Raw genomic sequence first — 14,119 nt, forward strand, 5'->3', positions numbered from 1 at the left:
TGACCTCGGTACCCACAATCGTTTGAGGAGCTGGTAGTAGCAAGCCTAACAGCACAGCTTACCTCGCTTGTCGGGTACAGCGTACAGGCCGCGCTCTACTCTTTCAGCTAGGCATTCCCCGATCACCAATTCTACTGAGGCGGCCCCCCTGCCTCCAGACCTAGATTCCCATCATGTCATTCCTCCCATCCTGAAGAATATGCACCCCGAGCACGACAGGAAACGCAGGGCAGCCCGCGCCAAAGCCCTATACAAGCAGTACGGCGCCAGTTCTGAGGTAGCCTACGTGGACGTGGCAACGTATTCGTCGGGCTCCTGCATGGTCCTCGCCGTCGCTAACAATCAGGCCCGATTACTCGCATCAGGCTCATCATCACAGACTCATCCGAAAATGCAGAGGAGGCAGCCATTGCGCTCGCTCTCAACTCCACCTCTCCCACTAAAATTCTTTCCGACTCAAAATCCGCCCAATCATATTCGGCAAAGGTCTGTTATCCGGTACCACGGCCCGGCTTCTACGGTTCTGACACCCCACCTTCCCCGTAACCCTTATCTGGACCCCCGCACATGCAGGCTTCCCTGGTAACTAGGAGGCCCACTCCCTCGCCCGAGTTCTTACTTTCCGAGCCGGAGTCGGACCCCCTCAGCAAGCCCTGGAGCGCCTGCTTACTATCAGAGACATTCTCAGCCATTACCGAGATACCCGGCGTCTTTAACACCGCCGGCTCTCTCCCTCATCCTAAGCCCAAGCCTCCCACTGGCGCCGACTCCAGACCCGTACTATTCCCTACCCTATTCTCCTTCATGCCCGATACCCTGATCACTTATTGTCCTCCTGTAAGCTCTGCTGGAAACCAGGAGACGTTCTTCATGTACTCCTCACATGCCCTATGTTTCCGCACGCTCCATCCCAAACCACGGCGGAGTCATACTGGGAGACTATCCTAACCAGCTCCACTGCTACAGACCAGTACCTGATTATCGCCGCAGCCATGAAGCGGATAGCCCTTCAATGGCTCTCCTTTGCTCTATAAAGGCGACCCCCTAAGGGCTGCCTCAAGCGATGTAAGGGTGCTTTTCCACCTTTCTTCAATCATTTGGCAATGAATGTTTTCACCACCACCACCCTCCGGGGCGCGAGACGAGCGCGATCCCCCGACGCCACAGCGGCTTCACGGTTGTGATTAACTAAAGGTGCGCCTAGTGCGTGCGTCAGTGCGCACGTCACATCAAAGCCATCTGGCTGACTAAACGTGTGGCCTAGTACGTGCGTCGTTAGGCACATGACGCACAGCCAATGGGTAGGGGGTGGCGCTCGTCATGAGCGTATAAAATGACTAAATGAAATAAAATGTCATCCTCATCAGCCTATATTTATGTCCATGCAGGACGAAGGCTTCTTTCTGCGATCTCCAATTACCTCTGTCTTGCGCTAGCTGATTCCAACTTGCGCCTGCGACTTTCTGACTTCATCACTCCGCCTAGTTTTCTGCCGTCCTCGACTGCGCTTCGCTGCTCTTGGTATCCATTCTGTAACCCTAAAGGTCCACCCGGTTATCCACCTTACGCATTACATGCCCTGCCCAGCTCCACTTTTCCGCGTAATGTCAACAAGAATATCGGCTACAGTTTGTTCTCTGATCCACGCCGCTCTCTTTCTGTCTCTTGACGTTAGGCCTAACATTTTATTGCGATAGCAATTATATGGACACTCAAAGAGGATTTCTGCCATCGGCGTCACCGTCGCCGTGAGGTTCGGTATGACGTCAACGGCGTTGAAATCGTCGCCGAGCGCTGGACGGTGTATATGTGCGAGTGAAAGGGCGCGAGGGACGCGCGCTTTCACGGGGAACGAACGCACGGCGGAGATCAAACGCTTCGTTCTGCGCTGTGCTCCCTGAAGGGCTGCAGAATAGACCGATCTCACCGCACGATCTGCGCATGCGCGAGTTTCCGGAAGTGGAGCTGCCGCCATCTTAACTGGAGTACTCTGCGCACGCCTGAGTGTTGTTGGCGCGGCTGCAAGCTTCGCGCTTTGGATACATCGGCGTTTTGCACGAATCCTCGACGTGTACGACAACGGAACGCAGTAGAAGACTGTGCCCGGACCTTCAATGTAAGTGTTTCATTTCAATTTATCCGGTGTTTTAGCGCTGCCTGCGAAAAATGAACGGTCGACAGTGCCGATGTCAACATACTACCACGCCGTCTCACTGTTGATGCGCATACGTCGCTTCGCAGTGCCGCTACCCGTGTTCGCTGAATGAATAATAAAAAAAAACGAACGAGAAAGCATGGTCCTGTTGTCATGCGAGCAAAATACTTCGGTGGATCGCGGCGCGCAAGCGAGGGTATAGTATCTGCAGAACACAGCTTGACCATACTGCGCAGAGCTCTCCGCGACTTGCGAAGCTGCGCTATGAACGGGACAAAACCGAAGGAGTTCGGTTTTTATTTATTACTACCAATTTTCACGCACATTTACGAAGAAACGAAGCGAGGCAGGCTTTTCGTTGTTTCGATCTTTACGGCTTGCTGTCGGAACGTCAAACGTAGTACCTTGCAAAGTTTTTGCTGTTGAAACTTAGCGTTAGTTCTGTGAAGATTTGTGAAACACTGCCGCGGACGGCATTGGAAGACGGCAAGTTTAGACTTGTTTACGAGAACATTTGTTGTGTTGACCACCCGCCGCGCTTCTTTAGCATAGTGCGCATACACTGAGCATATGACGGACGGAAAGTATTGGAATGCCTTGCGGCGTGTTTCGTACGGGTGACTAGTTTAGCGCATGTGCTTCCCAACTTGTGTGCTTCTCGGGAAGTGGTATGAAGAGCCCATGTAGTATACTGGTCCGAGTGTCAGCTGTCTTCGCGCGCCCAAATAAACAGAAACCGTTTTCTGTTTCTGCTTTAGAATGTGGCCCCATGACGCGGTATACTGCTTTTTCTACAACAATGACAACTAGGAAGAAGCATGTTGAGGCTCCAGGCAGCAGAGCTATCGTTGAGAGCTTTTAAAAGGATCATTGTGCAGTGTTGAATTCAAAAATACAAGGAAACATGGGAACAGTCATTCCAAGCTGTAAACATTAGTCCCAATTTCGGTTAAATGAGAAATGGAACTAGTGCAATATGCTCCATAATGCCATGGGAAATTAAAAAAAAACTGAAAATGTTTTCACCATTTCTTTATTCTGGCAGGAATAAACAAAAACATCATGACATTAGTTCCAAGCAACATTAACAAGCAAGAATGGACCAGGGAAACAAGGACCCTGAATCAATTCTTTGGAAAGGAGCACATTTATAGGTAAGTTGAATGAAAGGAAACGTATTGCAACAGGCTACTGCGCATCTCTCCAGTTACATGTTAGCAGCACCTAAGTGACATGCCAGGACCTTAGTGAATGCGCTCTGAAATTACATCGCAAATACATAGTTCAAGCGTGTGCCATGTAAAGCTTGGTAACAGGAGATTGTGGGTTCATATAGAAGAAAACAAAAGGATTGACAGCAGAAACGACAGCAATTAATGAGATGCTGTAGTATCATTTATTTGCTCATTTACAAGCACAATACATACGTTGATTTTCAAAGTATATGTGAAAGTAGAAGCTTGACAGTGTTACCATTTAGTTGAACTATCAAACAGTAATGCTCAGTAGTTAAGGACTTATCATCAGAGAGATATTCACACAATATACTGTATGAAATATTCACATAATGTGTCATTTCTACGCAGGTACATTGAAGGCAAGGGTGCACAAAAGCACAGAGATGCAGGTTTGCGCCTCTTCACCTCTGGGCACCTGCAGAAACTTGAGTTTTTGAAGATAGAAAGCTCAGAGACTGTTGTGCGTGCAGACGTTCTGGCATCAATGACAACAAGGACTATATATAAGGTGTCAGCCCGGCTACTAAGAAGTGATGGAGAAATTGTTTCAGGCACCTGCACCTGTGTTGCTGGCAAAGGGTCTGCATGTAAGCACCTGTGTTGTGTTTTCTATGGGTTGATGTATATAGCTCAGCATGACCTTGCAACTGTGCCAACCTTGCTGGCGTGTACTGAGACAGAAAGGCAATGGTACAAACCGAGAGATCCGAGAAATGTACCACATAGCTTTGAAGACCTTGTCTTTTCGAAGGATACTAGGGAGAGACTCAGCAGTGCACCTGAGCATCACAACAAACGAATGAAATATTCATCACTAAAGCCAGAAAGAGAGGTCATGACGACACGAACCTTAATTGGCTTACATGGAAAACTAAAAGAAAATGGACTGCAGTGCTTCGCTGACATTTTAGAGGCTAATGATTTCTTGTGTGACAAAAGCACCGAGTCAACAAAAGACAACAATGTGCGTGAAAGCATGCCTCTGCGCTGGCTTGACGCCGTAAAAAAGTCACAGACGCTAGTGTACTCAGCTGATGATGTTGCTGCTGTTGAGAGTGCGACAAGGCTGCAGAGTGGCTCAACACTGTGGCACCATTACAGAAAGGGATTGATAACGGCCTCAGTAGCACATAGAGTGTACACGTGGGTCAAAACGTGCGAAACAAAAATGGGGCCTCATGATGCCCGGTCACTTCTGAGTGCCATAATGGGGAAGAAGTGTCGAGCCACATACGCCATGAAACGAGGGCTGTTGTGTGAGGATAATGCAAGGAAGGAATTCATAGAGCAAAACAGAGGGCACTTGGACATACAGGTCGAACAGTGCGGTCTGCTTTTGTGCCGGAGCAATTCTTTTCTAGGAGCAAGCCCCGATGGCATTGTTAAATGCCTTTGTTGTGAGCCTAGTGTTCTGGAAATTAAGAGTCCAATGAACCTTGACACATTTTGTAAGAGTGAGCTACGTGATGGGTATCTGAAGAGAAGCAGCAGATACTTCACCCAAGTACAAATGCAAATGGGGGTGAGCTGCTTACAATCTTGCATCCTCTTCGTTTACAGTGAACAAAAGTGCGTGCAAGTTTCTGTGAATTTTGATCAGAGTTTTTTCGATGAACTGGTGAAGCGGTGCAAATTTTTTTGTGAGAAGTACTTGGTGCCTTCCTTTCTTGACAGTTAGCACTTCAAAATTTCTATTAGGCATTTTGTAGTAGTAGTAGTCATAGGTCGGCAAACTCACTCATGAGTCGACTCACTCAGACTCAGATCGGTCCGTGAGTGTGAGTGAGTAATATTTTGGTGAGCTTGAGTCCGAGTGTGTCCAGCTGAGGAAAATTTTAGTGAGTCTGAGTCCGAGTGAGGAAGATATTGGCGAGTCTGAGTGAGCCCTAAGCGCAAAATTATTTCTTGAGTGAGTCTGAGTGAGCTCCACCTTTTATTACCAACCTATGGTCCTATCTACTCAACTTAAGCATTACTATCAGCCTTCTATCGGCTTACGTTTATACTCAAGTCTATTTACACATATCTCAACACACTAGCGTTCATGTGCCACCTCAATATTTATTTATCAGAGGCGTGAGTTAGGGGGTGGGGGATACATGACCTCCCCCGCAAACTCTTTCATGAACGTTCTTGATAAAAATATCTCGTGTGAGTCGCACATTTCATAACAATGTCCTTACTGGATTGAAATCACTGATAACTCGTACTTGAAAGTACAGGATCAAAAGGCGTATCGTAGAGCACCGATTATGTGAGATATTGGCGTTAAAGAGCATTGACACCTCGATCGAAAGCTAATTTTAGGCTAATACGGACTCGTGAGTCAACTCACGCACTCAGGTCAAGCCATGAGTGAGTCCGGCTGAGTAATATGTCGGTGAATTTGAGTCGAAGTGAGCTCGGTTCAGAAACAGTTTGGTGAGCCCGAGTCTGAGTGAGTCCGGTTGAGAAAAATTTTGGTGAGACTGAGTCCGAGTGAGCCCTCAGAGCAATATATATTTCTTGAGTGAGTCTGAGTGAGCTCTAATTTTTTTGCCGACCTATGGTAGTAGTAGATCCTGAAACATGGTATTTATTGTGTCATTTCTTCCTGCTTTGCTTTGGCATGCTGAGAATACATTTAGAGTAAGATTGGTGGTTATTCAAAAACATAATTGTGGTGTCACTAAGTTTTGCTGGTTGACTACGCATGGTACACCTGTACCTAACCTAATAAGTGGTGCTAACAGACAGCCACTAATGTAGATGCAGGTGATCCTGCAGGAAACATTGCCAGCAGACATTTATTGACAATATAAAAAGTATACAGGGCTTTACAAAGGGAAGGACATGAATGTGTCAGATATTAGATACAACAAACAAAACAATAACAGGAAACATAAAGTTACAGACCTAGCACTTAACAATTACAATCGAATAGAGAAAATGAGAAACACAACAAACAAGGTATTACCAAAACATGGTAACTGAGCAGTGCGAATTATCCAATCACTAATGGCTCCTTTGAAACTCACCATACTAAATGCAGGTAGTTAAGGGTGGATGATCCTTATACCTAGAACAACTGTTGAGCTTTTGTCATTTTGAGGTGCACTTTTAGAAGGACCCTTCATGAATCTAGTCTGGTAGATATTTTTTTGCCAAGATGCGGAGCTTTCAGAACAGTACCAGTTCTCGACAAGGTGAAGTGTGCTAAAAATTCTGTTTTGAAATGAACACCATGAAGCTGCATAAAACCATCAGCAGCTGATTTGAGCAAATGAATCGATATAGTGGCTGTTTCTTTAATATATGGAAGTGAATGTTGTGGCAATATTTTTTTTTATTTTACGAGAACATGCAATGAATACTTGTGCTCTTTCTTCAGAAGGTTTATAAACACAATGCAACCTCATGATGGGTAATATCCTGTTTCTGTTAGTTCTTTGCTGTGATAGTGCTAGTTTTTCACTGTGATAGAGGGAATGCTGTACATGTATTCTGAATTTCACTGTGTGTATTGTATGTTTGATGGGAGATGCGGAGCTTTTTGAACAGTACCACTTCTCGTCAAGGTGAAGTGTGCTAAAAATTCTGTTTTGAAATGAACACCATGAAGCTGCATAAAACCATCGGCAGCTGATTTGAGCAAATGAATCTATTTATTTTACGAAAACATGCAGTGAATACTTGTGTTCTTTCTTCACAAGGTTTATAGACACAATGCAACCTCATGATGGGTAATATCCCGATTCTGTTAGTGCATTGCTGTGATAGTGCTTGTTTTTCACTGTGATAGAGGGAATGCTGTACATGTATTTTGAGTTTCACTGAGTGTGTATGTTTGATGGGGGATGTGCAATGTTTATTGCTTCAATAAAGCTGATATTAGTCGGCGTGTCTTTACATACGAGTTATAGTTATGGCATTGTGGGATTATAATCATCATCACTCTCGGCCTGCCACTGCAGGATGAAGGCTCCTCCCAATGATCTCCAATTTACCCTATCCTGTGCGAGCTGATTTCATTTTATCCCTGCGAACTTCTTAATTTCGTCACTCCGTCTAACTCTGTGCCTTCCCTGAGTGCGCTTTCCCTCCCTTGGTAACGGGATTGTTAAAAATATGAACCGTCAAAACTCTACAGCAAAGGCGTATTTACAAAGTTAGTCAAACGAGCGCATATGTGCCATATCTTGTTCAGCTGATCTGCCATGCTGTTTGGAAATACATGCGACAAAATTTTGAATGTCTTCACCCTCCTAATGACCCTCTCAACATGTATCCGCACACTTGCTATGCGTCTTGTTTCTTCCTCATCTTTCTCGGAGAGTTGCGGCCTTCCATCCATGAAAGGTGGAATGTTCATATGCAGCGATCGTGCCTTGCACTCGTCTTGGATTGTGAAGCCACGGTCTGCCATTATGCTCCGTCCTGGAGAAAACTTATCTAAAACCTTACAGGAGTTGGTGAGGGCCTTGTCAGACAGACGTCCAGGTGCTAGGTCTGATACAAACACAACAAAACCATTGGGGCTGCATACTATGAGACCCTTCGCTGTGTTGTGTTTTTTGTAGTTGGAAAACGTCTCACTTTGGACCCGAAATGACGACGGTGTCTCGATGAAAATCTCTGTGCAGTCCATTATTCCATCTACAGTGTCGTAGCCTTTCGCGAGGAACACCTGAGGTCGGTATTTGTCGCACAGCTGGGACGGCATCCATATTGGCACCTGCATCAAATTTGAAAACATAAGTTTGTGCTATATACTCTGTGAACCTTGTCCTCGAAAGCAGTCACAAGATGGAATACAAAGGAATAAATTGACATCTTTGCGAGTTTTAGTGTGTATACAGTAACATTCGTGATCGCTTCCCATATGCATATCCTAGTGATTTAAGAAAGTATGGCTGTTATTTTTTTCCAAAGAAATAATGAGGAAAGGGGTCAAAGGGAGCGCAAACTTTCGACTGTTTATTCAACATATAGTGCAATGAAATGTATAGGCATGGACATGCGCTGCAAGCTGAGCAAACATCCAGCGTGCACCACCCAAATCATAACCTGTGATCTGGGAACTTTCTGCCTGTGAGAGGCATCACTGATGCATAAAGAACCTCGTGCTTTTACATGGAATGCCTCCAACAATTCTCGAAGCGTGGTGTTTGTTTTTACCCAGAATCCGAATCTACTTCAAGCACGACTCATACTTATGTGAACTGCAGTGGGTTGGCGAAAGGTAAAGATGGGGGCACTTTGCCTACCACTGCAGTTCACATAAGCGTGATCTATGCCTTAATATGTGTGAGCAGTGCCTGAAATATTCAGGTTCTGGGTAAAAACAGACACCACAGCTTGAGAAATGTTAAACACTTCCCATCACCTAGTGACCAATGTTTCCAAGTTGATGGGAAGCATTTATCTGCTTTTTACATGCGCATTGAAGTGGCCGATTCCCTGTATATATGTGAGAAAAAATGCTCTAATATAATAAATTGTGTGTCATACTGTCCTGAGTTCCCTTTCTGTGTCATGGTCGTTACATGTGCTGTGTGTTTCATAAAAAAAGTGTAATACAGTTGAACCCCTCTATAGGACGTGCACCAGGGAGCATTTCTTGTCCCTTGCATGAGGTGTGTCTTATAAGCAGGGTACCATGTTCTCATTTTCTGATCAATGCCTGTATCGATGCAGGAACACTCGTCTTATACACATTTGTCTGTTACATTAGTGTCTCTTTAAAGGGGTTAAACCATAGAGCATATTTTTGCCACAAGTTGTCTCGTAGCTTCCATTCTGCTTGTTACTTGCAGCATGACATTTGTACGCTGCCAGAGAAATATTTGTAGCATTGGCATTTGGGACCTGTCTGAAAGCTTGTCTGAGAACAGTGAGGAGTGCACGGGGGATATTGTGAGTTTCACAGTTACTGAAAAATTGCAATGAAGCAGCACAAAGTAGATACACAATGACATTGCGCATGCATTATTTCATTACGCCTTATGAGGCTTCCTTATATTTTTATTGCAGCATAATGAGTGGGAATAGTAGAAATAAACAAAAAAAACAAAGGCGTTTCGAAGCAGGATTTAGTGCCACATTCAAAAAATCCTGTCAAGCCAACTATTCGAATTCATGTCTGGTTTACATAATGGCATGAATAATAACAACATTATTGACTGCATCTTTCTCGACTATGCGAGTTGCTCACTGTCACCTAATAGCTAAACTAACTGCACTTTGGATTGACTCCTTAACATAATCTTGGCTTCATAATTTCTTATCTAATCGATAGAAGTTTATATTTGTGAATAACTTTAACTCCTTTACATCATTTCTTATGTCGGGTGTGCCCCAGGGTAGTGTATTAGGCCCTCTTCTTTTCTTAATTAATATTAATGATATTAATAACAACATTTCTTCCTCAATATGGCTTTTCTTGGGTGATTGTGTAGTCTACAGAACAATGAACTGCCAAGAAGACCACGTAACTTTACGAAAGGATCTCCACTTAATAAATCAGCTGTGCGATCATTGGCAAACAACATTTAAGACATCTAAATGCTGTGTGCTTACTTTCACCCGTAAGAAATCGGTTTTTAACTGTCCTTACTCAATCTGTTCAGCCCATTTTCCCATGCAACTACTTACAAATACCTTGGTGTTTATCTCTGTACTAATCTTGCCTGGTGTATGCAAGAAAGCTAACAGAACTCTGGGATTCTTGCGTTGGAATCAGCATCATTCCCCATCTACCATTTGGCAACAGGCTTATCAAACGTTTGTACGCCCACAACTGGAATATGCTTCATCGATCTGGTCTCCTCATTAACAATACCTAATAGATAAACTGCAATACATCCAAAATCGTTCTGCCCACTTCATAACTTCTATGTATAATCATGCCTCTAGCATTACCCAAATTAAACGCGATATTGCCCTTACTAACTTGCATTCCTGTCGCTCTGTTACCTTTCTGTATCTCGTTCATAAGTACTACTATAACTCGTGGACCAGTCGTCTCTCGCTTGAAGTTCCTTCACGTACTTTTAGTTGACTTAATCACATCAGTTTTGCCACATTTTCAGCCCTACACATTCATTCAATAATTCTGCACTCCTACCCGTATCGGACTATGGAATAATGTTTCCCTAAAAGAGCCTGCCAAATTTCTTGAGCAGTTGTAATTTATGTGTTCTCTTGACTTTGTATAAATTTTTTTTCTTTTTTGTTTTGTCTTCTACTGCATTTGCTTATAGTGTGTTTTTTCCCTTCCAATGTACAATTTTCGTTGTTTCTCCTTCAATGCAGTTTCTTTTACGCTTTACTTATTATCATTCTTCTGTAACCCCCCCCCCCCCCATACTCAATGCTCCTTTAAGGACTGTAGGGTAATGTCAATAAATAAATACCTGGCGAAGCTTGTTGTTCAGGAAGTCAAGCCAGGTTATCCAGATACGTGACACCGTGCTTGTTGACACTCCAAACCTGTAAGTTGAACGTGACTGATCAGGTTTAAAAAATGATTTTCGCCTTTACGCATGTTCGTAACATAATTTTACCTGTACGCAAGATCTTCACCGTCGAGGCCCAGCCGAAGACGCATCAGTACCAAAATCGACTGAGTCTTCATATCGAGCACGAACTTCCTGTCTTGATTCGTCGTTTCCTTCATTTTCCAAAATTGAAGACTGTTGACATCTTCTTCCAGTAAGGACCAGAAAGTTTCCAGCAACATTTGCGTCTTGAAACCAGTGTAGTACTTGAGCCTTTTCTCGTCTTTCACGAGAGCATCATAATTAAACTCGTTTTCCTTTCTGTTACGAGCCTCTTTCAGTTGATTATAAGTGCACGATAACTCCAATTTTAGGCACCTGTTTTTCTGTTGTAACGTGTTGCAGAATTTCATTGTTTCACCATTGCTTTTTTTACTGTCTTCTAGCTGCTGCCTGAGTGCTGCAATTGTGGCATTTGCCTCTTCCAGCTTTTCTTCAAGCTGTGTGACTGAGTCCTTCAGCCTGTTGACAACTTCACGTTCGTCTCCTTTATCATATGCATAGGAGTGTTCCGCAAATAAGTCCTGCTGAACTTCTACTGGCTCTTCTCCAGTGCTGTTAGTAAGGCCATCGTCACAGCTGGCCTCGTGTGAGGGTGCAGGGGAATCTGGCTGTTGCGAGTGAGTTGCATCACCAGGCTGCAAAGGGTATGACAGAAAAAATGAAAAACAAGAAATTTATCACTTAGTTTTGAAAAAAGATTAAAGAGTTCCATTAGTGGCACGGAAAGAATGGACATCAAAGCGTCTCATTCTTTCACTGCACTGCCTAACGAAAAATCTAATCATTCATCGTAATCTACCGACTGGAGGAATGGTTCATGTTTTGCCACGTACCTTCATTCGTATCAACGGACGGCTCTTGACAGTCTTCTGTTTCAGGGGGAAGATTGTAGGCACCCGAACCATGTATGATTTTCTGCCTCCTTCAAAATGGTCGCCACAAACTTTGTGGCCAGTAGTAGGGACGAACTGTGAGAACCTAAAATAAATAAATATCATTTCATCTCAGACCACTTAAGTTGGTTTGAATCATTTCAGGTCATGCAATATTCACAGCTTGTTTTCATTGCGCGTGCTGGTTATGATCCCATATAAACCTCAAAAGAAAACTGGTTTGAGGATGAATTTGAACGAATGCTTCCCCCTCACACTCGATTGCAGTTACGCAAAGTAAATCTCTTGCTGCAGCAAACAACAGGATTGTTGACACCGCAGCTGAATGAGGCTGGACAAAATCTGAGTAACAGACATCACTAACCCAGCACTACAAAATAAGCAAAATTATACGCTTAACAGATAGCGTTCCAAAACGGTAGGAGTGAGGTCTTTTGCAGAGATTGGACGCCAAGAGAGAATGGTGAAAAAAGAAAACGAGTGAATGGCGAAAAATACAGCTTCGCGTACACACTGCGATTTCAATGCAGGGCTCGGTCGTATGCGTTTGACGTGAACATAGATGAATCGCCCTCCGTGAGGAGGTTATTAAATAGGCGCGTACATGCCAGCGGAACGGCGACTCGCAGCGCTCAGCTTTCAAAAGTCCGAGAGCTGCCGCGAACGTCGGGGAAGTCTCGTGAACGACAAAATATTTGCTTCTGCACAACGGATGGCTGAGTCTGTGAGTCATTAGGCAGCGGGCGCAAAGCTACGGATAAGCGGCGGCGAGCTCGCAGCCGATGGCTCAGCGCCGATATTGTCGCTATGCTTTAACACTTCGGAAGTACAGCGCACGGTGCGCCAATAAAAGCCGCCAACGCTCGTGAGATGCCAAGTTTTATTACCGTTGTTGCCACTTTAGCTTCTGCTCGTAATAAAATATCAGATTGAAAGGAACAGGGAAACACCCGCGGCGCCGTCGGCTGAAACGCCGGCGCCGCTGACCAACTCTTTTGCCGTGCACTGGAGAAGCTTGCCTTGCATCAGATATCTCGTTGGTGCTAGACGCTTGACTCATCACTTTTCGTAAGAGGTCAGTTTAGGTATTAGCAACCTGCTTGGATATTACTACGTTCTAGCGAACACTGTTTCGCGCGTAAAACAGGTAGTATCAGCTGCCGCTTGCAGCGATCACCTCGGCAAGGGGGTCGAGCACACGCTATGCCGCTTCGCGGTCACTGATCAGCCCATCAGTCGTGCTTTAGCAATCCTGTAATTACGCACTAGCGCAATAACGTGTCATGCATTAAATACAAGAAAATCTCTAACACGTTAAACAAGAAAACTTGCCGTACTTGCCGCGCTGTCCGACTCTGTTTATTTGTCGCACCCATTTCTGTCGGAGCTTCGTATCCTTCGGGAACACATGAAAACTGGTGCCCTTGTGCTTCAGGCTGTTCTTGTAGCATCCTGGCACGCAACACGTGAATCCACCCATTGCGGTGAATCTATACAACGCATGAGACCTCAATAAACAGCTCTCGGATGCAGCACCAATGCAGCCGCAACGATGCAGTCGCGGCCGAGAACTCTAGTTACCGGCATGCACCGCGGCTGCGGTGGCGTAGTGCAACTCGTGGTGAGATCGGTCTATTAAGCGTCGCTTTCCTCCTTTACAATCACCATCTTTATAGAGTAAACGCGACTTCTTCCGTCGCGCAAAAGCCCGTGGGGGCACGGGAGGGCGGGAGGGGAGGCGGCGTTTAGTTGCGGCACCAAATGTGTATTTATATAAAAACGTTGCGAGGAGAGAAGGTGGTAAAGACTTCCGACGCTGCTCGACGAGTTTCCCGTTCTTATCTCGTCGAAAACCTCCGAGCCGCCCCCAGAGGCCCTGGCAACAGTCACCAACGCCGCGCGCGTTCGGTGCGAACGCGGGCATAACGGACGACGGCGTCAACAACTGTTCTGCGCGTTGCGGGTGTGGCTGCATATCCAAGTTGATACAGCTGATAAAACTACCATCCTTACTCCGTATAGCTCTCTACTAAGTTGCTATCGTCATTGACACTTCGCCTATCGGGTGAAACTGCGACATTTCTTTCGTTTCATCGCTCTTTGTACGGTCCTTAACTTGTTCTCGAGCTTCTTTGTTAAACCTCCAAGTTTCTGCCCCATATGTTAGCACCATTAAAATGCAATGATTGTACGCTTTTACAGCGTAAGCTGTTATGGGCTCATTCTAAGCCGTTTTGGTTCGCGTTGCTGTCCGCCGCCACCACCGCCGCATAACCGCGATCGCCCGAAATG

The 14,119-nt window shown here is 45.1% G+C and overlaps 2 protein-coding genes across 2 annotated transcripts; one reads left to right on the top strand and one right to left on the bottom strand.

Moving 5' to 3' along the window:
• The first annotated feature begins 1,915 nt into the window (after positions 1-1,915).
• Positions 1,916-5,275, top strand: LOC119444308 (uncharacterized). Its single transcript, XM_037708726.2, has 3 exons — positions 1,916-2,116; positions 3,201-3,309; positions 3,742-5,275. Exons 2-3 carry the CDS (start codon positions 3,218-3,220, stop codon positions 5,069-5,071), a joined length of 1,422 nt encoding a protein of 473 aa, XP_037564654.2. The 5' UTR covers positions 1,916-2,116; positions 3,201-3,217; the 3' UTR covers positions 5,072-5,275.
• Positions 5,276-10,933: 5,658 nt separating this feature from the next.
• LOC125944215 (THAP domain-containing protein 11-like) lies at positions 10,934-13,458 on the bottom strand. Its single transcript, XM_049664536.1, has 3 exons — positions 13,165-13,458; positions 11,768-11,912; positions 10,934-11,569 (listed from the first exon to the last, which is right to left on the bottom strand). The coding sequence occupies exons 1-3, from the start codon at positions 13,305-13,307 to the stop codon at positions 10,934-10,936; spliced, it is 924 nt and encodes a 307-aa protein (XP_049520493.1). The 5' UTR covers positions 13,308-13,458.
• Between the last annotated feature and the right edge of the window lie 661 nt (positions 13,459-14,119).

This window comes from Dermacentor silvarum, chromosome 3 (assembly GCF_013339745.2).
Source record: "Dermacentor silvarum isolate Dsil-2018 chromosome 3, BIME_Dsil_1.4, whole genome shotgun sequence".
Taxonomy (NCBI): Eukaryota; Metazoa; Arthropoda; class Arachnida; order Ixodida; family Ixodidae; genus Dermacentor; species Dermacentor silvarum.

Bases quoted from the DNA above. Each gene is read 5' to 3' on its own strand.
- LOC119444308 (XM_037708726.2), top strand. From the start codon at position 3,218: ATGACATTAGTTCCAAGCAACATTAACAAGCAAGAATGGACCAGGGAA. The intron at 3,310-3,741 runs GTAAGTTGAATG...ATTTCTACGCAG, and splicing joins GGAAAGGAGCACATTTATAG to GTACATTGAAGGCAAGGGTG.
- LOC125944215 (XM_049664536.1), bottom strand. From the start codon at position 13,307: ATGGGTGGATTCACGTGTTGCGTGCCAGGATGCTACAAGAACAGCCTG. The intron at 11,913-13,164 runs GTACGGCAAGTT...TATTTATTTTAG, and splicing joins AGAGTCGGACAGCGCGGCAA to GTTCTCACAGTTCGTCCCTA. The intron at 11,570-11,767 runs GTACGTGGCAAA...TACCCTTTGCAG, and splicing joins GTCCGTTGATACGAATGAAG to CCTGGTGATGCAACTCACTC.